This window comes from Oryctolagus cuniculus, chromosome 2 (genome assembly GCF_051225735.1).
Source record: "Oryctolagus cuniculus isolate XC-2025 breed Fujian yellow rabbit chromosome 2, ASM5122573v1, whole genome shotgun sequence".
In the NCBI taxonomy this organism is placed as follows: Eukaryota; Metazoa; Chordata; class Mammalia; order Lagomorpha; family Leporidae; genus Oryctolagus; species Oryctolagus cuniculus.
The window spans coordinates 67,826,815-67,851,585 of NC_142868.1; the positions used below are offsets into that span (position 1 = coordinate 67,826,815).

The 24,771-nt window shown below is 48.6% G+C and overlaps 2 protein-coding genes across 17 annotated transcripts in view; one reads left to right on the forward strand and one right to left on the reverse strand.

Moving 5' to 3' along the window:
• The window catches only part of LOC127482619 (centromere protein U), a 131,554-nt gene extending 119,700 nt beyond the window's left edge, over window positions 1-11,854 (reverse strand). For 2 of the 8 annotated variants that reach the window (XR_016229009.1, XM_089325628.1), the window contains exons 1-3: window positions 11,734-11,842; window positions 9,169-9,217; window positions 7,920-8,031 (exon numbers count right to left, since the gene is read on the reverse strand). Coding sequence is in view for 6 of the 8 variants with exons in the window: in XM_089325628.1 (XP_089181754.1) it covers window positions 7,920-8,031; window positions 9,169-9,217; window positions 11,734-11,774 (202 nt within the window). In the remaining 2 variants the exon portion in view is untranslated. Of the gene's footprint in view, window positions 1-7,919; window positions 8,032-9,168; window positions 9,218-11,733 lie in introns of all 8 variants that reach the window. The other 6 variants (XR_016229008.1, XM_089325625.1, XM_089325623.1 and 3 more) reach the window with 6 other exon arrangements.
• The window catches only part of LOC149127798 (anoctamin-5-like), an 85,129-nt gene extending 60,771 nt beyond the window's left edge, over window positions 1-24,358 (forward strand). For 6 of the 9 annotated variants that reach the window (XR_016229011.1, XR_016229019.1, XR_016229016.1 and 3 more), the window contains one exon: window positions 6,214-6,788. Coding sequence is in view for 6 of the 9 variants with exons in the window: in XM_089325632.1 (XP_089181758.1) it covers window positions 6,214-6,228 (15 nt within the window). In the remaining 3 variants the exon portion in view is untranslated. Of the gene's footprint in view, window positions 1-6,213; window positions 6,789-10,107; window positions 11,787-19,943; window positions 20,122-24,132 lie in introns of those variants that run through there. The other 3 variants (XM_089325630.1, XM_089325635.1, XM_089325631.1) reach the window with 2 other exon arrangements.
• Window positions 24,359-24,771: the final 413 nt, after the last annotated feature.

The following is a 24,771-nucleotide window of genomic DNA, read 5'->3' on the forward strand; positions in this document are numbered from 1 at the left end:
GCCTGTGGTCCTCAAACACGGGGTGTGACTAAGAAGGAGCTGGAAGCCCAGGTAGCAAGACTCTGCCGGCCAGAGGAGAGTGGTAGGTGAGGGGAGGGACAGAGCCCAATACAGCACTTGCCTTCCCCCGCCCCCTCCAGTTCTGCTGCTTCCAGCAGGCATGCAAAGCCCAGGCGGAAAACCAGGAACCCGAGGAGGGGAAAGAGGAGAGATGGAGGCAGAAGAGAACAAGGCTGGGGGCTCAGGTCACGCAGGTCAGGCCAGCGCTGGGGCCCCAGGAGTGGGACGGGAACTGTGACTCACACCTCTCTGCTCCCTGACAGATGAGGGTGAGAAGGGCAGCAGCAGTGAAGACGCATGCTCGGGCAGCGAGAGTGAACAGGAGAGGGGTGACAGGGATGAGGCGAGTGACAAGAATGGCAGTGGCGAGCAGGAGAGCCCAGGCCTCCTGGGACAAGCAGATGATCTGGCTGCGATGCCGATCTAGAGGACGATGCCGACTCTGACGAGCACGATGAGCCTGTGGTGCAATGACAGTGACTCGGACAGCAGCGGAGACGCAGGTGCTTAGCGGAATCACAGGCAGAGCGCCAGTCCCCGCCCCTGTGGCAGGGAGCACTTGGCCCAGGGGGACAGCAGTGAGCCTGCAGCCTCTGACTCCCAGGAAGCCGACAGTGCCTGAGCCCCAGGGCTGGCACAGGCACCGTTACTGATCAGCTGCACAAGATTAAAACTAGCGATGGACTCTCTACTGCTCTTCACCCGGAAAGAAGTTATTTACCCTGCTGCTGTGAATAACAACAACACAACAGACAAATCCCAAATCTCCAAGTGGAACCATTCAACTGAATGTTTACAACTTAATAAAACCCAATTGAAAAACAGGCAGAGTTTGAATAGACAGTTCTTCAAAAAGCATGTTCAACTGACCAATAGGAACATTAAGAAGATGCTTAATAACTACTAGTCATGTAGGAAATGCAAATCAAAACCACATTAAGCTATTATGTTGTATCTCTTAGTATAAAAAAACCAAAATAAGTGTAGGTGAGGATGAGCAGCAGTTGGGACCCTGTGCACTGCTGGTGGGAATTTGAAATGCTGCAGTCATTGCACAAGACAGCACAGCATGTTCTGAATACAAACACAGCACTCCTGTATGAACCAGCCACTCCACTTCTAGCTATGTTCCTAAAGAAGTGAAAGCAGGTTCCAGAAGCGAGAAATTGTGCAACCATGTAAATTACAGCATTATTCACAACAGTCAACAGGTGGAAGCAAACCAACATCCATCAACAGACAAATGGATAAATGTGGTAAATACATAGGATGATGGAATATTATTCAGCTATAAAAAGGAAATGCTGACATATGTTACAGGAGGGATGAACCCTAAAGACATTACATTAAATAAACTGGCTACAAAAGGGCAAATATTCTATGATACCTCTTGTAAGAGGTGTTAAAGTAGTCCAATTCATAGAGAAAGAAAGTAGAATGGGAGTTACCAAGGGCTGGGACAAAGGGAGAAGGGGGAATTGTTCAGTTGGTACAGGGTTTCAGTTAGGATAGATGAGAAAATTCTGGAGATGGATTGTCATGCAGTTATACAACATAAATGCTGATAGTGTTTCAAGATGGCAGAATAGGAAGGGAGCTTACTACTCTAGTCTAGATGAAGATGGTTAAGAAAAATAAAGGTGAGAGGCTGCAACCTCAGGGAACAGTTAGGGAGAAAAAGGCAGAAGAAACCATTAGAGGGACACTGTGCATCTACGTGGAGGGTGTGGATGCACACAACTCAGGACCCCAGCGACCAAAAGCCTCAGCACCAGCTTTGGAGTGAGGAGACACCAGACTGCTGCAGGCCAAGCCACTGGCAAGAAGGCTGTGGGAAGAGTCTGGTTTGAGTCTGGCTTGGAGCCTTGAGGGGGGACAGTGAACCTGCCAACCTAGAGGGAAAAAAGAGGGTTTCTGTTTCTCCCTGACCCGCCGGCACCAGTGGCCTGTCCTGTGACGAGCTGAGAGGGCAGGCAGCATTTTGGACACACATCACAGCCGCGCTCGCTGGTGTCTATGTGCCCAGCAACCAGCCGAGAGGAAACGCCCAAGTCTGGGTGGGATAACTGACAGGGGGCTGGGTGCCCGTAACTGTGGGAGCCTTGTGTGCTATGACTGTGAAAACACGGGCTGCATCGGAGGGCGCAGGGTGTGGCTGGGTCTCGGGGCAGTCACTGTGGTGGCTCATCATGCTGGAGGTCCCTGATTCCCTGGTGAGGGTCACTGCTACAGGATCCATGTCCACCCGAGGACTGCAGGGATACTTTGACACGATCAGAAAAGATCTTCACCACAAAACGTTGTAGTCAAACTCTCCACAGTAAAGCATAAAAGATTCTAAAATGTGCATGAGAGAAATGCCAGGTTACTTTCAGAGGCTCTCCAATTAGACTCACAGCTGAATTCTCATCAGAAATGAGATATATTCCAAGTCTTAAGAGAAAAAAACTGTCAACCTGGAATACTGTACTCTGCAAAGCTCTCATTTACAAATGAAGGTGAAATAAAGACCTTCCACAACAGAGATTGAGTTTGTCAGTACTCGTCCAGCCTTACAAAAGATACTTAAGGATGCACTACACACAGAAACATGGTCATCACTATGAGAGAAGATGAGGGCAGGATATCTCCCAGTAAAAGTACAAAGGAAATCCAAAGTAAACAATAGGAATGTTTATGGGGAAATGGCAGGGCCAAGTCCTTACTTATCAATAGTCAACTTGAATGTAAATGGCCTCAACTCTCTAGTAAAAAGGCACAGACTGGCTGAATGGATTAAAAAACAAAACCCATCTATCTGCTGCCTACAAGAAACACATCTCACCAACAAAGACACATGCAGACTGAAAGTCAAAGGATGAAAAAAGATATTCCATGATATCAGAAAGCTCTCTGCTATGGCCTGGGAAAGCAGGAGAGGATGGTCCAAGTCTTTGGGCCCCTACTCCCACGTGGGAGACCTGGAGTTAGCTCCTGGCCCGGATCAATGCATCTCCGGCCATTGCGGCCAATTGGGGAGTGGACTATCAGATGGAAGACCCCCCTCTCTCTCTTTCTCTCTCTCTCTCTGCCTCTCCTCTCTCTGTGCAACTCTTTTGAATAAATAAATAATAAATAAATCTTTTAAAAAAAACCTACTTTCAGCAATGGACAGATCAAGCAAACAGAATATCTGCAAGCAAACAGTAGAGTTAACACTATAGACCAAATGGACCAAACAGATAACTACAGAACTTTTCATCCTACAAATGCAGAATGCACATTCTTCTCACCAGTGCATGGAACCTTCTCTAGGGTAGACCACATGCTAGGCCATAAAGCAAGTCAAAGCAAATAAAAAAATCAAAATCATATCATGCATCTTCTCTGACTACAATGGAATGAAGCTGGAAATCAGCAACTCAGTAATCTCTAGAACATATGCAACACATGGAGACTGAACAATATGCTCCTGAATGAACAGTGGGTCACTGAAGAAATCAGAAAAGAAATTTAAAAATTTATGGAAATGAATAAAGATGAAAATACAACATAGCAAAACTTATGGGATATGGCAAAAGCAGTGTTAAGAGGAAAGTATATAGCAATTGGTGCCTATATCAAGAATTAGAAAGATACCAAATAAATGAGCTATCAATGCATCTCAATGATGTAGAAAAACAATAACCAAACTCAAAAACAGTACAAGAAAAGAAATAATGAAAATTAGAGAACAATAAAATTGAAACCCAAAAATTCAAAAGATCAGAGAAAAGTGAAGCTGGCTTTTTGAAAAAATAAAACTGACATTGGCCCAACTAACCAAAAAAAAAAAAAAAAAACAAAAAGAGGTGACCTAAATCAATGAAATTGATATGAAAAAGGATATGGAATAGATACCACAGAAATAAAAACAATCATCAGAAACTACTACAAATAGCTGTATGCCAACAAAATGGGAAACCTACAGGAAAGAATAGACTCTTGGACACATACAACTTAACTATATTGCGCCATGAAGACATAGAAAACCTAAACAAAACAATAAGCAAAACAGAAATTGAATTAAGAATAACTACTCTCCCAGCAAAGAAAAGCCCAGAACCCAGTGGCATCACTGCTGAATTCTACCAGACATTTAAAGAAGTACTAACTCCAATTCTTCTAAAGCTATTCAAAAACAATTAAAAGGGACGGAATCCTCCTAAATTCTTTCTATGAAGCCAGCATCACCTTAAATCCTAAACCTGGAAAAGATACAACAGAGAAAGAGAACTACAGACCCGTTTCTCTGATGAATATAGATGCAAATTCCAATCAAATCCAACATCAGAAAGATCATTCACTTAGACCAAGAGGGATGGTTCAACATTCACAAATCAATGTGATACAGCACATTAACAAATTGAAGAACCAAAACCATATGATTATCTCCATAGATACATAGAGAGCATCTGATAAAGTTTAACACCCTTTCATGATGAAAACTCTAAGCAAATTGTATATAGAAGAAATATTCCTCAAGGCAATGTATGAAAAACCCAAGACCAGCTTCATAGTGAATGGGGGAAAGTTGGAAGCATTCCCACAGAGATCCAGAACCAGACAAGGATACCCACCCTCATTATTGCTATTCAATGTCACCCTGGAAGTTTCAGCCACAGTCATTAGGGAAGAAAAAGAAATCAAAGGGATACAAATTAAAAAGGGGGACGTCAAACTATCCCTGTTTAGAGATGACATGATTCTATATATAGGGGATCCAGAAGACTCCACTAAGAAACTACTGGAAATCATAGAAGAGTTTGGTAAAGTGGCAGGATATAAAATCAACACACAAAAATCAACAGCCTTTGTATACATAGACAATGCCATGGCTAAGAAAGAACTTCTAAGATCAATGAAAAAAAAATCAAATGCCTTGGAATAAATTTAACAAAGGATGGCAAAGATCTCTACAATGAAAATTACAAAACATTAAAGAAACAGAAGCCACAAAAAAGAAAAAAAAAAAAGGAAAAATCTTCCATGTTCATGGGTTGGAAGAATCAGTGTCATCACATTGTCCACACTAGCAAAAGCAGTTTACAGATTCAATGCAACCAACCAACATGCCAAGGACATTCTTCTCAGATACAAAAAAAAAATGCTAAAATTCATATAGAAACACAGGAAACCTCGAATAGCTAACGGAATCCTATACAACTAAAATAAAGCTGGAGGCATCACAATACCAGATTTCAAGACATACTACAGGGCAGTTAGAATCAAAACAAACTGGTACTGGCCAAAAACAGATGGATAGACTAATGGAATTGAATAGAAATGCCAGAAATCAACCCACGCATCCATAACCAACTTATCTTTGACAAAGGAGCTAAAATCAATCCCTGGAGCAAGGACAGTCTCTTCAACAAGTGGTGCTGGGACAACTGGATCTCCACAGGCAGAAGTATGAAGAAGGACTCTTACCTTCACCTTATACAAAGATCTGCTCAAAATGGATTAAAGATCTAAATCTACGATGCAATACCATCAAATTATTAGAGAACATTGGGGAAACCTTGAAAGACACTGGCATAGGCAAAGAGTTCTTAGAAAAAAACCCCAGAGGCACAGGTAAGCAAAGTCAAATTGACAGTGAGATCACATGAAATTAAGAAGCTTCTGTATTGCAAAAGACACACTCAAAGTGAAGATGAACCAACAGAATGGGAGAAATTACTTGCAAACTATGCAATTGATAAAGGATTAATAACAGAATATATAAAGAGATCAAGAAACTCAACAACAATACAAACAACCCAGTTAAGAAACAGGCAAAGGACTCAAACGGGACTTTTTCAAAAAGAGGAAATCCAAACGGCCCACAGACACGTGAAAAAAATGCTCAGGATCACTAGCCATAAGGGAAATGCAAATCTAAACCACCCCTGTTAGAAGAGCTTTCATACAGAAATCAACAAATGCTGGCAAGAATGTGGGGAAAAAGGTACCCTAATCCACTATTGGTGGGAACGTAAACTTGTACAGTCACTGTGGAAGACAGTATGGAGATACCTCAGAAATCTGAATACAGACCTACCATATGACCCAGCCATCACACTCCTTAGAATTTACCCAAAACCAAATTAGCATATGAGAGAGTTATCTGTACCCTCATGTTTATTGCAGGTCCATTCACAATAGCTAAGATGTGGAATCAACTGAAGACTGGATCAAGAAATTATGGGATATGTACACTATGGAATACTACACAGCAGTAAAAAAAAATGAAATCCAGTCATTTGCCACAAAATGGATGAAACTGGAAAACGCATCACTTAGTGAAATACTCCGGTCCCAAATGCACATACCATGTTGTCTCTGATCTGTGATAATTAACAGAGCATCTAAAAGGTAATCTGAAATAGTGAAATTAATACTTTGAGATGAAATAACTTTGAACAGCCCATGTTGACATTTGAGGAACATTTTTCTTCTTCATACAATTTGTTGAACTCTTTACATAGTATAGAGTTCACCGTATGTGTTATAAAGTTAACTGCAAATAGATCTTAGTAAAAAAATAAGAATGGGACTAGGAGAGGGAGGAGGAAAAGAGCTGGAAGTATGGGTGGGAGGGCAGGTACAATGGGAAGAATCACTACATTCCTAAAATTGTATTTATGAAATGCGTAAGTTTGTATTCCTTAAGTGAAAGTTTTATGGGGAAAAAAACTCTAAATAAAAAACAGCAACTAAAAAAACAACGTGAATGTTACAAAATTACACTTAAAATAGTTAAAATTATAAATTTTATGCTGCATTTTTCCATATATACACATAAAACCACCACATAATTACTAGAATAACTAGAAAAAAATTATATAACAACAACTTTGGAAGAAGATGTGAAGAAATTAGGACCCTCAGAGCTTGCTGTGGAAAAATAAAGTGGTACAGATGCTTTATAAAACAGTGCTTAAGGCCGGTGCTGCAGCTCACTAGGCTAATCCTCCGCCTGCGGTGCTGGCACCCCGGGTTCTAGTCCCGGTTGGGGTACCGGATTCTGTCCCGGCTGCTCCTCTTCCAGTGCAGCTCTCTGCTGTGGCCCGGGAGTGCAGTGGAGGATGGCCCAAGTCCTTGGGCCCTGCACCCGCATGGGAGACCAGGAGGAAACCCTGGCTCCTTGCTTCAGATCAGCGTAGCACACCAGCCATAGCGGCCATTTGAGGGTTAAACCAAAGGAAAGGAAGACCTTTCTCTCTGTCTCAAATACCAAAGTACTCAGCAATTCCACTCTGAGGTACATGCCCAAGAGAACTGAAAACAGATGTCAACACAAAAACTTGCTCATGAATGTTCATACAACAATCACGCATTATGGTCCCTAAGTGAAGACCATGTAAATTTATGCCAACTTATGAATGGATTACAACATGTGGTACACCCACACAATGGAATACCGAGGAATAAAAATGTTTAGGAACAGCCAGATGCATGCTACCATACGGATGAACCTTGGAAACACCATGCTAAGTGAAAATCAATCACAGGGGCCAGGTGCTATGGTGTAGCGGGTAAAGCCACTGCCTGCAGCACTGGCATCCCATATGGGCGCCGGTTCTAGTCCTGGCTGCTCCACTTCTGATCCAGCTCTCTGCTGTGGCCTGGGGAAGCAGAAGACAGCCAAACTCCTCTGGTCCCTGCACCTGTGTGGGAGACCCAGAAGAAGCTCCTGGCTTCAGATTGGCACAGCTCTAACCATTGCAGACAAATAGGGAGTGAACCAGCGGGTGGAAGACCTCCCTCTCTCTCTCTCTGCCTCTCCTCCTTTCTGTGTAACTCTTTCAAGTAAATAACTAAAAAAAAAGAAAAAAAAAGATTTAAATACTAACCAAAAGTCTCGTAAGGCTCATCGTCTTTCTTACTTTCACTGCCACTGCTTGAGATTTCGGAATTATCAGGAAACTCAAACACATCAGCAGGCTTGTGCTTCTGACCAGCTTTCTGGAAGTGAAGAAAACCAAAGTCACTGAACTGGTGCTAACGCACACCAACAGCAAGCTGCTGGACTTAACAAGGACACTCTTGCTCCTGCTGCCGCCTAGAGAAGCTAGCCACTCTGCTGTTCTCCAGGAGACAGAGGCCTCTGGAATTCTAAGGCCGGCCTGGCAAACCTTTTCTACAAAGCACCAGAGAGCATTTCAGGCTTTGCAGGTCACAAGGTTTCCACTGCAGAGGGAAAGCCCGCAGGGACAGCGCAGCCAGGAATGCACAGGGCCGGCTTCCCACACAATCTACTCAGAGATGCAGACCTCTGCATTTCACATCATCTTCATGGCACACAACATATCCTTTTTAGTTTATTTTGGCTATTTAAAAATCATCCTTCGTTCCCAGGCTTGTGTATAAAGAGGTAGTAGGCTGGTTTTGCCCCCCAGGCCATAGCTTGCCTAGATCCCTAAAGAGAACGGTGGGCTGTCTCCCCAGAAACATGCCTGCCACCTGGACGTGCACAGCTCTGGGAGCACAGGGGCTGACAGTCCTGGCTGAAGGAGAGCCTGTGTACAGTTCAATATACGGGTAAGGCTCCGGAGGCTGGGGTTCCGGAGGATGCCAGAGGCAGAACAGAGAACAAACGCACTCGCAACTGCCCGACCTCCTGGACTTCATGTGAAATTCCAATGCCACGCGACAGGCCGTTGGAAAATAATTTGGAATTAGCTATCAAGAGCATTAAAGAAATGTACCTGCCATTACATACAGGTATTCTAAAACTCTCCTGAAGAAAAATAAAACTGTAACGTAGACAACATGGAACCTCATGAAATCACAAGCCATTGTCAGTAACACGGAGAAATGGCTGGGAGGAGTGGCAAAATTCAGAAAGCTGTACAATTTTTACACAGTGCTAATTATCTAGATGAAACAAATCTAGGCTTGGAAAAAAAATGTTTCTAAAATGTTAACAAAGGTTCTTTTCTAACAGTGGAAAAAGTAAGAAAAGGAATAAACTTTTTTTTTTTACTACCCTAAAACAGAGCTTATCACGTGAAATACAGAAAACTCTAAGGTCCTCACCAAAGCTTACTTTTATAGTCAACTGTGAGAACAATCACATTAAAAGCTAAAAAGAGAACTTACTTCTTTCATAGGATGTGTTCTTCTTAAAGTGTTCTTTGAACATACTGCACTGAAACAGGAAAAAATAAAAGTTAGGAAATATTTAAAGCAACCAGGGAAAATACCATAACCTGACTCTCTCCAAGTATTGTCTTCCCAAATTACACTGCTCAGTAGCTGTACTAATAGCGCGCATGCAATGGAACTAAAGTTATGACGAAGAAGCAGAACCCAGACCCTGTAAACATACGAGTCAAATTATATCACCAATACATATAAAGTGACCACCTCGGTCCCTCAAGATCATGGAAAACTTCTAATCCTGCTGTCACGCTGGCCCCTGCACCCGGATCTGTCAGGGAAGACTGACTCTCCGCAGAGCTGAGCCAAGGGGATGGATACCAACATGGATGAGACTCCTCACACCCATTCCATCTGCGCCTGGCCCGGGATCACACAGCTTAACAATCCTATGAAGTAGAGGGGGGCCGTGTGACAGCTCTGCACGGGCACAGAGCAACAGGCAGCCAGGCAGGAGAGGAGCCTGCAGGAAAACCCCATCGGTTCAAATCCACAGCCTACCTTCTTCCCACCCCATAACACTCTCCAGTGACCTTGGGCACACCATAAAACAGATTAAGGTGCGGATCTTCTAGAAGTGAAAAGGAAGCAAATGCAACAACAGTGACTAGACTAACAACTGAAAACACCAGTGGCAAGAAAAACCTATATTAACATCAGCAGTCAGTGAACAAGCACTGAGCACCCTCCACAGCTGAGGCACTGCATGGGGTATTAGAGATACTTTAGTAGAATCCAGTACTAGTTCCTGGCTTTAAAATACACCTTGCAGTTTTCAAAGACTCCTTTGTGGAGGGCAGTATCAGATTAGTGTGTCTGAACCAATATTCTTCAGGTACTTTATTTGACATGATTTCAAACTGTCTCCCCTGTACCCAGGTTCATCAGTTGCCTTCACCGTCTCTTTTGCTTCCTCTGCCTGTGCAAGGTAAGCACTCCTAACTGAAGTACTTCATATGGCTTCCCTGAGAGGGCATGCACGTGCACAGTCATAGCGGATTTCCAAAATCTAGATATTTCACATTTGCAAAGTGATTATCCAACCTACAGTCCATGTCCAAATCTCATCAGCTCTCCAACACCCTTTAGGATTTTCACCCTAGCATTTTCTTAAAAGGGAAAATCAAGGGAACATAAAATGTAAGATTGCACTGGATAGGATATTTTCATAAACTTTCTGATTTGTTTCATGCACACCTGCGTACTAACTGCGATGCAAAACATCATTGTGTGAATCACAGTTAAAAAAAAAAAAAAAAGAAAGAAAGCTGGAACACTGTTTAGAGCAGTGGTCTCACACCTGGCGCCACCCCCAGTTTCTGGCTCAGTAAGTCAAGGGTTGGGTGGAGAGTTCACAGTTCTCAAGTTCCCACACTTTTTCTGAGTCTCCAAACCTAAAATGGTACAACAAGTATTTGCTCAATGGCAATTTTATGATTCTGGTTATAATTCAGAGGTTCAGGAAAGCTAAATGACTTAGCAATGATGGTAACAGGGAAGTTTTAGTTCAATTAAATTTAGACGAGTTTATTTGGGCAAAGCAAAACCAGAAACAATTAGGGAATGGAGCAGCCCCAGAAATATAAGCAAGTTCTGAGAACCACCAGCAACCTGAGCGATCACACATCATTAACTTAATTGGCTGCAGCCTACCCAATCAACCAATTGGTAACACCTTATCCAGTTCATTGCATACAGCCCAGTTAGTTAACTGCTACAGAGCTTTCCCCCAGCCACCTAAGCCCAGTGACCGGCTTGACGTTCAGTTCAAATCCATGGCCTCCCACAAAAATCCAGCAATGGCCACACAGTCAAGTAACGTCAGCAGGAAGCAGAAACCACATCAGTACGCGTCTTAACCTAAATTATTTCCAGCTGTCTCTTGCTTGTGCTCAAATCAAACAATACGCCTTAAGCTGGAGTCCAGGTGAGGCTTCGTTCAAGATGGACGCTTGAGACAACCGTGTTTTCCTGTGCATTTTTGAGGGAAGGGCTCAACACATGCCCTAAGTCTCCATCTCTAACAGGTTTTTAAAAACCTTTCGGCGCCTGGATGCCCTGTAGACAACGCTAGAGAGCCCGGGTGTCCACTCACGAATCTGTGAACGACGAATACGACGTACTTTCCAATGCATGCCCCTTTTGAGAAAAGTTGCTCCCCGCCCTGGAACACTCCCGAAGGGGCAGCTCGGTCCCCGGGCAGGGGTGAGGGCCAGCGTTACAGTCTGCGCTTTGGGGTACGAAGGCAGACACGACCCGCAGGGCTGCAGCCCGTCACGTCTGGGGAACAGCAGGCACCAAGCGCCCGCGACCCTCAGCCACAGGAACCCCAAAGTCTCTCCCACCCGCCAGGCCAGGCGTCACGCCCTGACTCCTCCTAGGAAATCCGCACTGAGAGATGCAAACCGAGGCCCTGGGCGATCTGTCACTTCGACAAGGAAGCTCCACCAGCGCAGCCCCAAAGGCTCAAACCGCGTCAGTCGGAGCGGGACCCGCAGCTCTCACCCTGCAGACCTCCGGGACCGCACCCGGCCCGGCGGAGCCATCTGGCTGCTCTCTGCTCCCGTGGCGCCCACGAAACTCCCGCCAAGCCCCGCGCCGTTTAGAATGGCCAATCCGGGCCGAGCACGCGCCCCGCCTCCCCTCGGCCTGGGTCCCCCGCCCAGGGCCCTAGGCTCCCTTCTGGCCTTGGGCGTAAGTGAAAACGTGGTCCGGATCAACAACTGCAACGGAGCTGGAGGCCAGGCCTTCAAGCTGCCGCTGACGGGCCACCAGAAGGAATCCCACTTTTCCGGGTTTTCCCTCCCACCCTAGACCGGGGCCTGTTTCTCAACGCTCCGACGGGGGCGGGGCTAGTGCTGAGACGTGGGCGGGCGCGCAGCAGGAAGGGGCGGATCCCAACCCGAGGCCCCAACTGTAGCTACAGTTGAGCTGTGAAAGCAGATTGAGCCACGAGGCCCCGGGGGCGTTAGAAGCAGCTGCCTGAGCCCTGTGTGCTCCTGCTTCCCTCCCCAGATCTCTGTAATGGGGCGGGTTCCTACCGGAGCCAATAGTCTGCGATTCTTTTCTTTCTGTTTAAAAAGGCGTTATAATACAAAAAGATGAATTCGCATATAAATAAGATGAATGTAAAAATATAAATCTATGAGAATGTAAATATAAAATGAACTCAAAATGGATCAAAGATCTAAGTGGAAGAGCTCAAACCACAAAACTCTCAGAAAGGAGGACCCTGCTGTGGCGTAGCAGGTAAGGTCATCATCTGCAGTGCTGGCATCCCATATGGACACTGGTTCCTGTCCCGGCTGCTCCAACTCCGATCCAGCCCTCTGCTCTGGCCTGGGAAAGCAGTAGGAGATGGTCTAAGTCCTTGTGCCCCTGCACCCGTGTGGGAGACCCGGAAGAAGTGCCTGACTTGAGATCAGCGCACCTCGGGCCCTTGCAGCCAATTGGGGAGTAAACCAGCAGGTGGAGGATCTCACTTTCTCTCTCTCTCTCTCTCTCTCTCTCTCTCTCTGCCTCTCCTCTCTGTAACTCTTTCAAATAAATAAATAAATCTTAAAAAAAAAAAAAACTCCTTAGAAGAAAAATAATGCAAAAGCTTCACAAAATTGGTAATGAAAAGATCCTGGAGATGAAAACTGGATGGCTGAGCAGCCACATGACTCTGCTTAGTGCCATAGAACTGTTCAATTAAAAAACATTTAGCCATGAGCTTTTGGCAAAGAGGTTTAAGATGCCCGCTTAGGAGGCCTGGATCTCATTTTGGTGTGCTTGGTTTCTGTTCCCACCTGGCTGATTCCAGCTTCCTGGTAATGCAGCTCCTAACACGAGCTTCCTTGTTCAAAGAAAACTCATTTATTTGAGAGAGTGAGAGGGACACACACACACACACACACACAGGTCTTCCATCTGCTGGCTCACTCTCCAAATGGCTGCAAAGGCCGGGGCTGTCCCAGGAGAAGCTGGGAGCCCAGAACTCCTTCTGGGTCTCCCATGGGGACTCAAAACAGCACCCATATGGGATACCAGTGTTGCGAGCAGCGGGTAACTGACAGCACAGTGCCTGCCGTTCCCCAGCTGCCTTGTACTGTGCACTCTGGGAGGCAGTGGTGATGGTTTCAGTACTTTGGTCTCTGCCACCCACAGGGAGACCCAGATTGAATTCCCTGCTCTAGCTTCTTTGCCTGGCTCAGCCCTGGCTGTTGTGGGCATTTGGGGGTGAGCAAGTGAATGAGAGAGCTATCTCTGTCTTTCTCTCCCTCCCTTTCAAATGAACGAAATAAGTAATTTAAAATGGTTAAAATGCTACATTTTGTATGAATATTTGCACTACAAAATGCAACATGTGACATGCATACACAAGTATAAAACATATATAATGTAAAGAGTAGGGTGAGCGTGCCTACAACCACCACCGAGTTAGCGTACATAACTGGGATGCTGGTCTATTAGTCCTCTGAAGAACAGACACTCTTAGGAGTTTATGTTGATCACTCCTATGCTGTTCTACCGATACAACCCTGGATAATGTACCAATTATCGTATGTATCTAAATGACTTTTGTAGGTATTTGGGAGTTCTCTTTCTTACTTAGAGCTATGCTTTTTATTTTTTTTTATTTCATTTCATTTTATTTTATTGACAGGCAGAATTAGACAGTGAGAGAGAGAGAGAGAAAGGTTTTCCTTCCGTTGGTTCACCTCCCAAATGCCGCTATGGCCGGTGCACTGAGCCGATCCGAAGCCAGGAGCCAGGTGCTTCCTCCTGGTCTCCCACACTGGTGCAGGGGCCCAAGCACTTGGGCCATCCTCCACTGCACTCCCGGGCCACAGCAGAGTGCTGGACTGGAAGAGGAGCAACCAGCACTAGAACCTGGTGCCCATATGGGATGCTGGTACTGCAAGGCAGAGGATTAACCAAGTGAGCCATGGTGCCAGCCCCCAGAGCTATGATTTTTAGATTTACTCACATTGTATCCACATCCATATGTAGCTGAAGTTCATTAATTTTCATTGCCTTCTAAAATGCATTTAGTAACTATACCACAGTTAATCTTTACTTCTTGTGTACACATACATCAGTTGTTTTCAGTCTTGGTATCATCAACAAGGTAGTCCTGAACATTCTTGTGCATGTGTGCATGCATGTCTCTTTGAAGAAGCCTGGATCTTCTTCTGGGTCTCCCCAGTGGGTGCACTTGAGCCGTCGTCCACTGCATTCTCAGGAACATTAGCAGAGAGCTGGGTAGGAAGTGGAGCAGCCGGGTCTGGAACTGGCACCCAAATGAGATGTTAACATCACAGGTGGGGGCTTTACCAGCTACACCATACTGCTGCCCCTCCCCCCCATTGCATTTTGATTTTCCTGTCCCTTAAGCTGTCATCTCTTCATCGTTTACAGCTCATTCCAATTTCCTCTTCCATGATGCGCTTGTGCAGGCTCCTGGGCAGCAGCCATGAAAGGGTAATGACCCTTAGGGACTGCAGGTAATTTCCCCACCAACAGGAAGAAACAGGGTTCTTGGAGGGGACTGGGTTGGAAGCTCCAAATTCCAGGCAAGGGGGGATAATGAAACTTCTGTGCTTGCAGGCCTGAAAAATGAAACTTCCCAGCTATGAAGACAGGAAGAGTTTCAGCATGCTGGATGGAAATAAGACAAGCTCCCCCCAAGCAGGTTTCAGAATGAAAAGGAGTTCATAGGCTTGTCACCGGAAAGCCCTGGGCAGGCTAGGGCATCAAGCTCAGCTTCCCCCCAGGGTCCGGGAGGCATCAGCGCTTTGGATCCATTTTCTTCTTCTCCTGGTTCATCAACTCTTCATCAGACCCCAACCCCCGTGTGCCTGTGCCACTATGGAAGCTGTGACTCTCCCTCCCTCCTCCCCTGGCCCAGGCTCAGGGATCCGTCACTCTATGCTCTACTTCTATGATGTCAGCCCTTCTGTGATCCCCACACAGGGAGATGGCCCAGCGTTTGTCTTTCTGTGAGAGCCACCCACCCGTCACCTCCATCACCTGCCCAGGGTGCACACAGGGACCAAACATCACACGGGACCAAAGCCATGCACACATGGTGAATTTTATTCATGAGAAGCATGTGCAAATGCTCAAGAAAAGTTCAGTCAGCTCAGCGGATAGCTCCTGGAGACGGGGGCGGGGCGAGGCTACTTGGGGACCACTCTGCAGCAGCTGCCAGGGCTGCTCACTTGGGATGGCAGGATGCAGCACGCCCTCAGCAGGAACCGGAGGATCCTCCTGCCGACCCCGCGACGGCCCTGCCTCTTGCCCTGGGCGCTGGCCTTGGTGTCTGTGGTGTCAGCATCCTTGGGCTCACGGGCTGTGGCGGCGGCGGCTTCTGGCTCTGCAAGGTCCACGTGGCTCCCGGCACTGGGGCTGGAGGGCGACGCTTCGGAGGCTGGCTCAGGGGCGGCGCTGGGAACAGGGCTCCACTCTTGCTGTGGCTGGCCTGGTAGGAGAGAGTCAAGTGTGGGGTCACCTTGGGGGCCTTGGGCTCAGCTCCTGGAGGCCCCGAGGCAGGGGGGAGGGTAAGACTCACTGGAGGCCTGGGAGGAGTTGGGGGCGGCGCTGGGAGCAGGGCTCCTCTCCTGCTGTGGCTGGCCTGGTGGAGAGAGTCAAGAGTGGGGTCACCTCGGGGGCCTTGGGCTCAGCTCCTGGAGGCCCCGAGGCAGGGGGGAGGGCCAGACTCACTGGAGGCCTGGGAGGAGTTGGGGGTGGTGCTGGGAGCAGGGCTCCTCTCCTGCTGTGGCTGGCCTGGTAGGAGAGAGTCAAGAGTGGGGTCACCTCAGGGGCCTTGGGCTCAGCTCCTGGAGGCCCCGAGGCAGGGGAGAGGGCAAGACTCTCTGGAGGCCTCGGAGGAGTCGCTTTGTGCGGAGGAAATATTGACAGACATGCTTTCAGAGGACACTGATACCACACACAAGCGGTCCTTCTCTGTGGGGTGGCGCTCCCCGCCCTGTGAGGACTCGGGCAGGGATGCAGGGTCCTGGGGCTAAGGGCCTGGCGTCCCCTCAGTCCCCGTGCCTGGCAGCAGGCCGAGGCCCGCCAGGTACTCCTTGGCCTCTGAGTCGCGGGGAACGCCCAGGGGCTGCAGCAGGGTGACAGCGGCCTCCTTCTCCTCCTGGGTGGCTTCTCGGCCGGAATCGAACCACCAGTGTGCCCTGGCATCCTCTGCACTGGGCCTCCCCGAGGCGTGGACAGTGAGCAGCCAAGCCAGTAGCTCCCGAAGGGCCGGGCTGACGGCACGCGGCAGCACATAGCAGGCACACAGCACCGTGTCCTGCAGCTCCTCCGTGTCCTTGCCGCGGAAGGGCAGCGTGGCCGCCAGCATGGCAAACAGCACCACTCCCAGGCTCCACACATCAGCCTTAAAAGCGTCATAGGCCTCCCCGAGGAAAACCTCTGGTGCGCAGTACTCGGGGGTCCCCCAGAAGCCCCTTACCAGTGTGCCCTGCTCCAGCCGCAGGCTCAGGCCGAAGTCCGCCAGCTTGATGGTCATGTGCTCGTCCAGCAGCAGGTTGCCCAGCTTGAGGTCCCGGTGCACCACGCGCTGGGCATGGCAGTAGCTCACGGCGGCCAGCGCCTGGCCGAACAGGGTCCTGGCCTCGGCCTCGGCCAGGCCGCCCTGCTCAAACACGTAGCTCTGGAGCGAGCCCTTGGTCGCCAGCTCCATGACCAGGAACCGGTGCGTCCTCGTGTGCCGCTCCTCCAGCAGCCGCACGATGTTGTCGTGCCGCAGGCTCCTCAGGATGGCTGCCTCCCCCTGCGCGGACAGCGGGCTGCTGGGAGAGCAGTCTCGCAGGAGGATCTTCACTGCCACGTACTTGCCCGACGCCAGGTGCCGGGCCAGCTTCACCAGGCCAAAGCCGCCCCGGCCGATTACGTCCACAAAACGGATCCCATCCAGAGGAGGATGGAAGTCCAAGGGGTCTTCCATGATGCCGGTCACCTAACTACGCTCTCTCGACTCCCTAAATCACTCGACACACACTAGCTAATCACCGATCCTCACTGCACTGCCTACAACACAAAGGGACCACGGGGGACTGACTACCCAGCTGACTAAGACACAGCACCAGCTACTCTCACTACTCTAGCGGCGATGCCGCAAGCCTATCTCAATAATGCAGAAAAAACAAAGAGGAAAAGCCACTAAATCCTCGAACGCTGATACTTCTGAGTGTGCTAGCTGACTAGAGTGGGGGAAGCAAAAATAAAGAAAACTGCAAAAAAAGACCAAATGGGCAAAACAACAACGAGGAGGAAAACAACAAACTAAACAAAATGGAAAAAAGCAAAAACCAAATAGACCCAGAAACAAACAACCAAGAAAAAGCACAAGCAACACCAATGAGCGCAAAGGCTGGTTAGATGGGTCCTAGTTACACAGATCACAAAAGAGTGCTCTCTGGGTAAGGCGGACAAAAATCTAGGCCCCCGTAGCAGCTATATATACTTTTTGGGGGTTCACCTCACATAATGGCGCCTTGTGAGAGCAGAGCAAGAAATGGACCAGTCACAGCCCAGCCAGGGACTGTGTAATATGACTTTCATAACAGTGGTGACTTATGAAGTCAGAGCAAGAAATTGACCAATGGGAGCTGTAGTTCATCCACAGTGGTTTTTCTCGATAATCTTCCAATAAAATTAAAACGATACCCAAAGAGATTTTGGCCTAGGTTGGTGATAGGGCTTGATACTTAATTTTTGAGAAACTCCAACCTATAGATTGCTTGGGTGGCCTTCTCATTACTAGTTTAAATATGATGATACGTTGCATCTTTTGAAGACCTCCTAGTGTCTCCACTTAGTATAGCCCCTCCTTTGTCTTTACTCTCTGAGTGATGGGTCTCAGAATGATGGAACAACATCTCTGGCCTCGGTAAACTCAACAAGTGTTCTGCTGCCCAAGACACCGCCAGGTACACTGTTCGCACCTCCAGAGCTGAGAGGAAGGTGGCTTTGTCACCCTTTCCCCCTAAGTCATCGTCAGATTTCTTGGCAGAAACCCTGGAAGCCCAGAAGGTAGTGGGGTCTGTGCAGTCCAAACATGGAAGGCCCAATCAGAGGCAGCCGAGAAAGCTACATCCTCTGAGACTGTCCTCCACCCGGTAGGGAGGAATCGAGGCACTGCCAGGCACTTGGGGTTTTTGGGCTCCTGTAACAACAACCACCAAAACTCCTGGCTCCTGGCTTGAGCCTGGCCAAGGCCTGGAGGTCATTTATGGGCTGTATCAGAGGATGGAGGAGCTCCCTAGCTCCCTCTCCCTAGCTCCCTCCCTCCCTCTCTCTCTCTCTCTCTCTCTCACTAGCACTCTCTCTTTCCCCTCTTCACTCTCACACACATAGAATGCAACTTAGGAAAAAAGGAGAAACTCCCTGCTTCAACTCCTCAGGTCCTGCACTGCCCAGAACTAGGACGGGACGATGGCCGCATCACAGCCTCACATCTGTCTCCTTGGGACAGCTTCGTGCTGAGCCCTCAGGAGCAGTGTTTCTCCCAAGGAAGCGACAAACTCATCTGTCGCTCCCCGTCTTCATGGGGGAACGACACTAAACCCTGCCTAGGCTTCATATCCGAGTCACGGCACCATTATGTCGCTCCCCGTCTTCGTGGAGGAACGACACAGGACCCTGCGCTGTTCTTTCGTCTGCTCGGCCCTCCCCGGGTTTGCTGCTGGTTCTTCCCGGGGTGGCTACCGTCCCTTCCACCTCCGTGGAAGGGCGGTTCCCCCTGCCACATTCCCCACTTCCGCGGGGGAGCGGCACACCGCCGGCCGGCTCTCTCGGGGGCTGCACAGGTGTTCCCCTTAGATGTTCCCCTTAGATGTTCCTGGTGCATGTTGTCTCTCTCCTCCTTTATAGTCCTCTTCCACCAATCCCAACTCTGCTACCCACACGCCGAGTACGCTGCTCTCCTCCAATCAGGAGCAAGTCCTACAGTTTATTGGCTGAACTGGAGGCAGCTGTGTAGAAGCTGTTTTCTTCTCTCCCAGCGCCATATTGTGGGAGAGCAGATGCATAGAATAAGTCTTAATTCCAGTAACTTAGTCTAGTCCGAGTTGCTCCCCACACTCATCTCAGGTAGGAAGTGAGCCCGGTAACCCTTGCCCCCACATAGCAAGTGGATCTGTGTCTCCTGCAGTTCTTGAGGAGCCCCCAGGGCCCAGCACAGCCATGGGCCCCAGGAACACATGATGGTCCCTCTGCACTGACTGCCCACACCCTCTTGGGAGAGGAACCCCTCCCTGGGGAGATGACCCCCTCCTCCAGGATGTCCAGGGACACTGCACAATGCGATTTCTCCATGATTTCCTGCAGTGCTGGTCACCTCCTCAGGGCTGAGAGGAAAGAACCAGCACCCCAGGAATTCTCACTACAGTTTTGCTACAAAAGTCAAAAAAATTAAATTATGAAGACGTTGGGGACTGTTTTCCATTAAGCACAGGTAAAAACTCATCTTTGTAATAAGGTTGGAGTTTTTGAAGGCAGATCAAATAAAGATGAAACTCAGGATACTACCAAAACATCACCAGATATAGAATTCAAAATTTATTTAGGTGCAAAAACTTTTGAAAACCTGTGCATAGTTTGTCCTTAACATACTTTGCCCGTGAATGTTTTGTATCCCCTCTCCTATGCGTGAATTTCAAAAACTGCAACAAATAAGCTCATCCTTTATTTCCATTTTCCATGAGGTTTTCCAAGTCCCTTCAAGTAACCCAGTTCGAGGAAAAACAGAGTTCCCATCCGGACTGCAAAACAGCGTCGGCAAGGACGAGAGACACACCACAGCTCTCCTTCTCATCACTCCTCCCCAGTGCTGGTGGGAGCCTTGCAGACCCATGTAGTTTTAGAAAATTCATCTCCCCCAAGGTAAGTGATGGCCCTGAGGACTCTGTGTCCCCCAGCTCTGCTCAGCAGTAGCCTGAACATGCTGTGGAAAGTCCTATCTTGTCCACGCTGGACTAAAATGAGGAGGCGGAATCTCTGTGGGCACTGCCCCAAGAATTCAATTCAGTGTAAATCCCAAAGGAAACTGCTAAGAAAATGTCTTATTAGACTGTTTTTATTTTTAAAACTATTTATTTGAAAGGTGGAGTTACAGATACAGGGAGACAATAAACACACACGGGTGGAGACAGAGAGAGAGAGGAAAGAGGGGGAGAGAGAGAACTTTCATTCACTGGTTCACCTTCCCTGCCCCCCCCCCCCACAAATGGCTACCATGGCTTAGACTAGGCCAGTCTGAAGACAGGCACCCAAACTCCATCCAGGTCTCCCCTCAGTTGGCAATGCCCCAAGTAGTTGGCCATCTTCCTCTGCCTTCCCAGGCACGTTAGCGGGGAGCTGGATCAGAATCAGAGCAGCCGGGACTCAAACCAGCCTCCTGATATGGGTTGCCAGTGTCACAGGTGGCAGCTTTACCTGCTATGCCACAGCACTGGCGCCTAAATTCTGAAGAGCCAAGGCGCCTCCATTTTAAAAAGTAGCCTCCATTTTCTGGAGCAGGCCCAAGTTCCCGTAAATGCAAACATTCAACAGTTACCAAAACCAAATAAGGAAATGCCCTGGGCCTGAGCCAATCAGGATCAGCCTCGTCCAACCAAGAGCTACCAGGAATGGCACCGTTCAATCCACTGTAGCCCCGTACCCCAAACCCTTGCTGATGTAACCCTGCAGCTTTGTCTTTTAAAAACGCTCCCGAACAAAGCTCAGGGCCTTCCTCTGACCTCCACTGCGTCGGTTGGTTAGATGAGGTCCCTGCCGCAGCTTATACTTCCAGAGTAAACCTTGCTTTTGCATTTCGGTGAGATCAAGTCTCTGGTGATTTTTGGGGATTCAGCGATCTGGGCATAACAGTTTCTTCTAAGATTTATTTATTTGAGAGATCCGTGGACAGAGAGGGATTGATCTTCCATCCTCTGGTTCACTTCGTACATGGCCGCAACAGCTAGGGAGGGTCAGTTTAAAGCCAGGAGCCTACGGGGCTGGCACTATGGTGTAATGGGTTCAGCCAGCGGTGCAGTACTGGCATCCCATATGGGTGCTGGCTTCAGTCTTGGCTGCTCCACTTCCAATCCAGCTCCCTGCTAATGTGCCTGGGAAAGCTGCGAAAGATGACCCAGATGCTTAGGCTGCTTCTCCCACAGTGTAGACCCAGAAAGCTCCTGGTTCCTGCTTCCACCTGGCACTTCCCTTGCCATTGTGGCTATTTGAGAAGTGAACCAGCAGATGTAAGACCTCTCTCTTTGTATGTCTGTCTCTCTCTCTCTCCCTCTCTCTCCCTCTCCCCTTCTACATTGTGTGTGTGTGTGTGTGCATGTCTTGTCTGTTTGTCTGTCTGTATTCCTCCCTCTCTCTCTGTAACTCTACCTTTCAAAAAAATAAATCTTTTTTGCCAGCGCCGCGGCTCACTAGGCTAATCCTCTGCCTTCGGCGCTGGCACACCAGGTTCTAGTCCCGGTAGGGGCGCCAGATTCTGTCCCAGTTGCCCCACTTCCAGGCCAGCTCTCTGCTGTGGCCAGGGAGTGCAGTGGAGGATGGCCCAAATCCTTGGGCCCTGCACCCTGGGAGACCAGGATAAGTACCTAGCTCCTGCCATCTGATCAACGCAGGGTGCCAGCCGCAGCACGCCGGCCACGGCGGCCATTGGAGGGTGAACCAACGGCAAAGGAAGACCTTTCTCTCTGTCTCTCTCACTGTCCACTCTGCCTGTCAAAAAATAAAATAAAATAATCAAAAAATAAACCTTTTTAAAAAGCCTAGAACTCCACCCAGGTCTACCACAGGGGTTGCAGGTGCCCAGGTACTTGGATCATATGCCGCTGGTTTCTCAGGTGTGTTAGTATGGAGCTGGCTTGGAGCCAGGGCTTGAACAGGCACTTCAAGTATGGGATGCTGGCATCATAAGCAGTGTCTTAGCCCGCTGTGCCATACACCAGTCCCCAGAACCAAGCTTTCTTTCTCCCTCCAAATCTGATATCAGTGAAGTAAAGGAGTTTTGCTTGTCCTCAGAGAGGTGTCACAGACTTTTGTCAAACTTGGTTCACTGGGTGTGGTGATAAATAATCTGCACGTGTGTTGATGTGTTTTATCAAGCTGATGAGAGCCCTTGTACTCAGCTAAAGGCTGCTGGGGACCATGTGCTAATGGGGTGGACATGCAGAACCAGTGACAGCCAGGTTACTCATCAACAGAGAAAGTGTCTACACAATGCCTCTTTAGTGGGGCAACGAGACCCAAAACATCACCCTCACCCGTGGCCAGGAAGGGCAGGGGACACAGGCACAGCCCCCTGGGTGGCCACCCCTGGTCACAGTGCCTGAGCTGGATGAGCTCATAATGCAGGTAGCGTCCATGCCAGGGCTCTGCCGGGCCGGAGACAGAGGTACCAGGAAGAGTTCTCCATCCGGAGGGCTTCCAGTGGGGGCTGTGAATGCCAGGATGGTGGGAGCCCTCTCTCCTGGGAAGGGAGCCTGTGTCTGAGTTGGAGTCCAAGGGACAGAGATGTGAGAGAAGGGGCTGGGTGCGGGCAGAGAGAGAGAAGGAATGAATGAATGGGGCTGGTCCTGTCCTGGAGATCTGGACCCCAGTTCTAATGCAGGTTGACCATGGCACCCTCAGATCCCGTGAGATCCTCAGTGTCTGGATCTTTTGCAGCCCACAAGTAATTAAGTTGTCTTTCTTTTGTTCTCATTCTCTCTGTTGTCTTACTGTTCCTTACACTGGCTGATTGAGAGCATTCTGGGTAATGTAAGTTAGCTGTTGTGTGTGCACTCTGTGAGCTGACATAAAATGTGCCTCTGGAACTGACCTAAAGCTGCCTCTGCAGACTGCTCCCTGGACCCCCTGGCCTGTGGGCAGGCTGCCCCACCCCTCAGACACCTGGGGCTGCCTCTAACCTTGGGCTGTGTGGGTTCTGTTCCCAGCCCTTGGGACGCAGCCCCGCATGCTCATGTGCCATCATGTGTCCCCGCAGCACGCACCTGCACGCCTGGAACTATTTACCTGCTTCTCCGCTAGGACTGTGTGAGTGCATGGGGACACGGGGGTTCCCCAAAAGTCTGTGCATGGTGGAGTTAAGCTTGGGTGGATCACTCTCCAAGTATCTGCAATAGCCAGGGCAGGCCCAGGCTCAGGAGCTCAGAACTCCATCCAAATCTCCCATGTGTGTTCTGGGACACGGTCACTTGAGCCATTACCTGCTGCCTCCCAAGCTGCACATTCCAGGAAGCTAGAATCAGGAGCAGAGCTACAATGTGAATCCCAACACCCAGATGTGGGTTCAGGGTATCCTAAGTGGCTTCTTAACCACCACACCAGATGCTTACCCCCTCAAGTGATTTTTAATCAGTAAAGAAAATGGAATCACGGAGGCCAGCACTGTGGTGTAGCAGGTAAATTTGCCGTCTGCAGCCCCGGCATCCTATATGGATTCTGGTTCAAGTCCCAGCTGTTCTACTTCCAATCCAATTCCCTGCTAATGAGCCTGAAGACAGACCAAGTGCTTGGGCCCCTGCACCCTCATGGGACACCCAGCAAAAGCTCCTGATTCTTGGCTTCAGGACAGCCCAGCTCTGCCCATTGCAGCCATCTGGGGAGTAAACCCACAGATGGAAGGTCTCTCTCTCTCTCTCTCTCTATGTCTGTCTCTCTCTCTTTCTCCCCCCCCAACTCTGCCTTTCAAATAAATAAATAAACATTTTGAAAATAAGTAAATTCTAAAAGAGAGACACTCAGGCACAGAGTGCAGGTTTCTGTGAAAACATGAATGGGAGTAAAATTATAAAATCTTAATCAGAAAAACATTGGGAGAAGCAGAAAGAGCATGTATGTTCTGCTTTAAAGCCTGTTACAGTCCTAAAGTCATGCATTGTTTTGCAGATGCAAATATCGCGGTTTTCCAGTCCTGAAACATTGATAAGGTCTGATAGAGTCAGAGGCACGGCGCTTGGCGGGTAGCGAGGAAGACTTTGGTGACGTAAGCAGAACGTGGTCCACGCCTCCGTCTCCGAGGGGAAAGGCAGGCGCAGCATCAGACACGGGTGGCAGTGAGTCCCAGCGGGACAGACAGTCTTGGGTGGAAATAAAGAGTTACTAGATACTGTAACACGCTGTGTTGAACTTCTCTCTCTTGCTATTGTACTATCTCTGTACCTAGGCATTGGACTTTATACTTTTTTCCTAAAAACGCAGCCAGCTCTAGCTGAGAGCCGTGTCCCTGTATCTGTGCCCCAGTTTGCTAGTCAGCACCCATCGAAACACCAGACTCAGGCCCACAAACTGTGTCCCTGCACTTTATTATTTTGAAACAACTCTAGAGCAGACAACAGTGTCCAGCTAATACAGGTGAGAGGAAAGTCAGCTGCCTTAGGCTCCCTTATGCATGGCTGTGTTAAAAACAGCATCGGCATTTAATGGAAGGGAATGGCTGTGGCCTAAGGTGTAGGCCAGAGACTTAATTACGGGAGACATAGGCTCTCCATGACTGACTTCCTGTCTCTCCTTGGAGCTCCTGTCTCA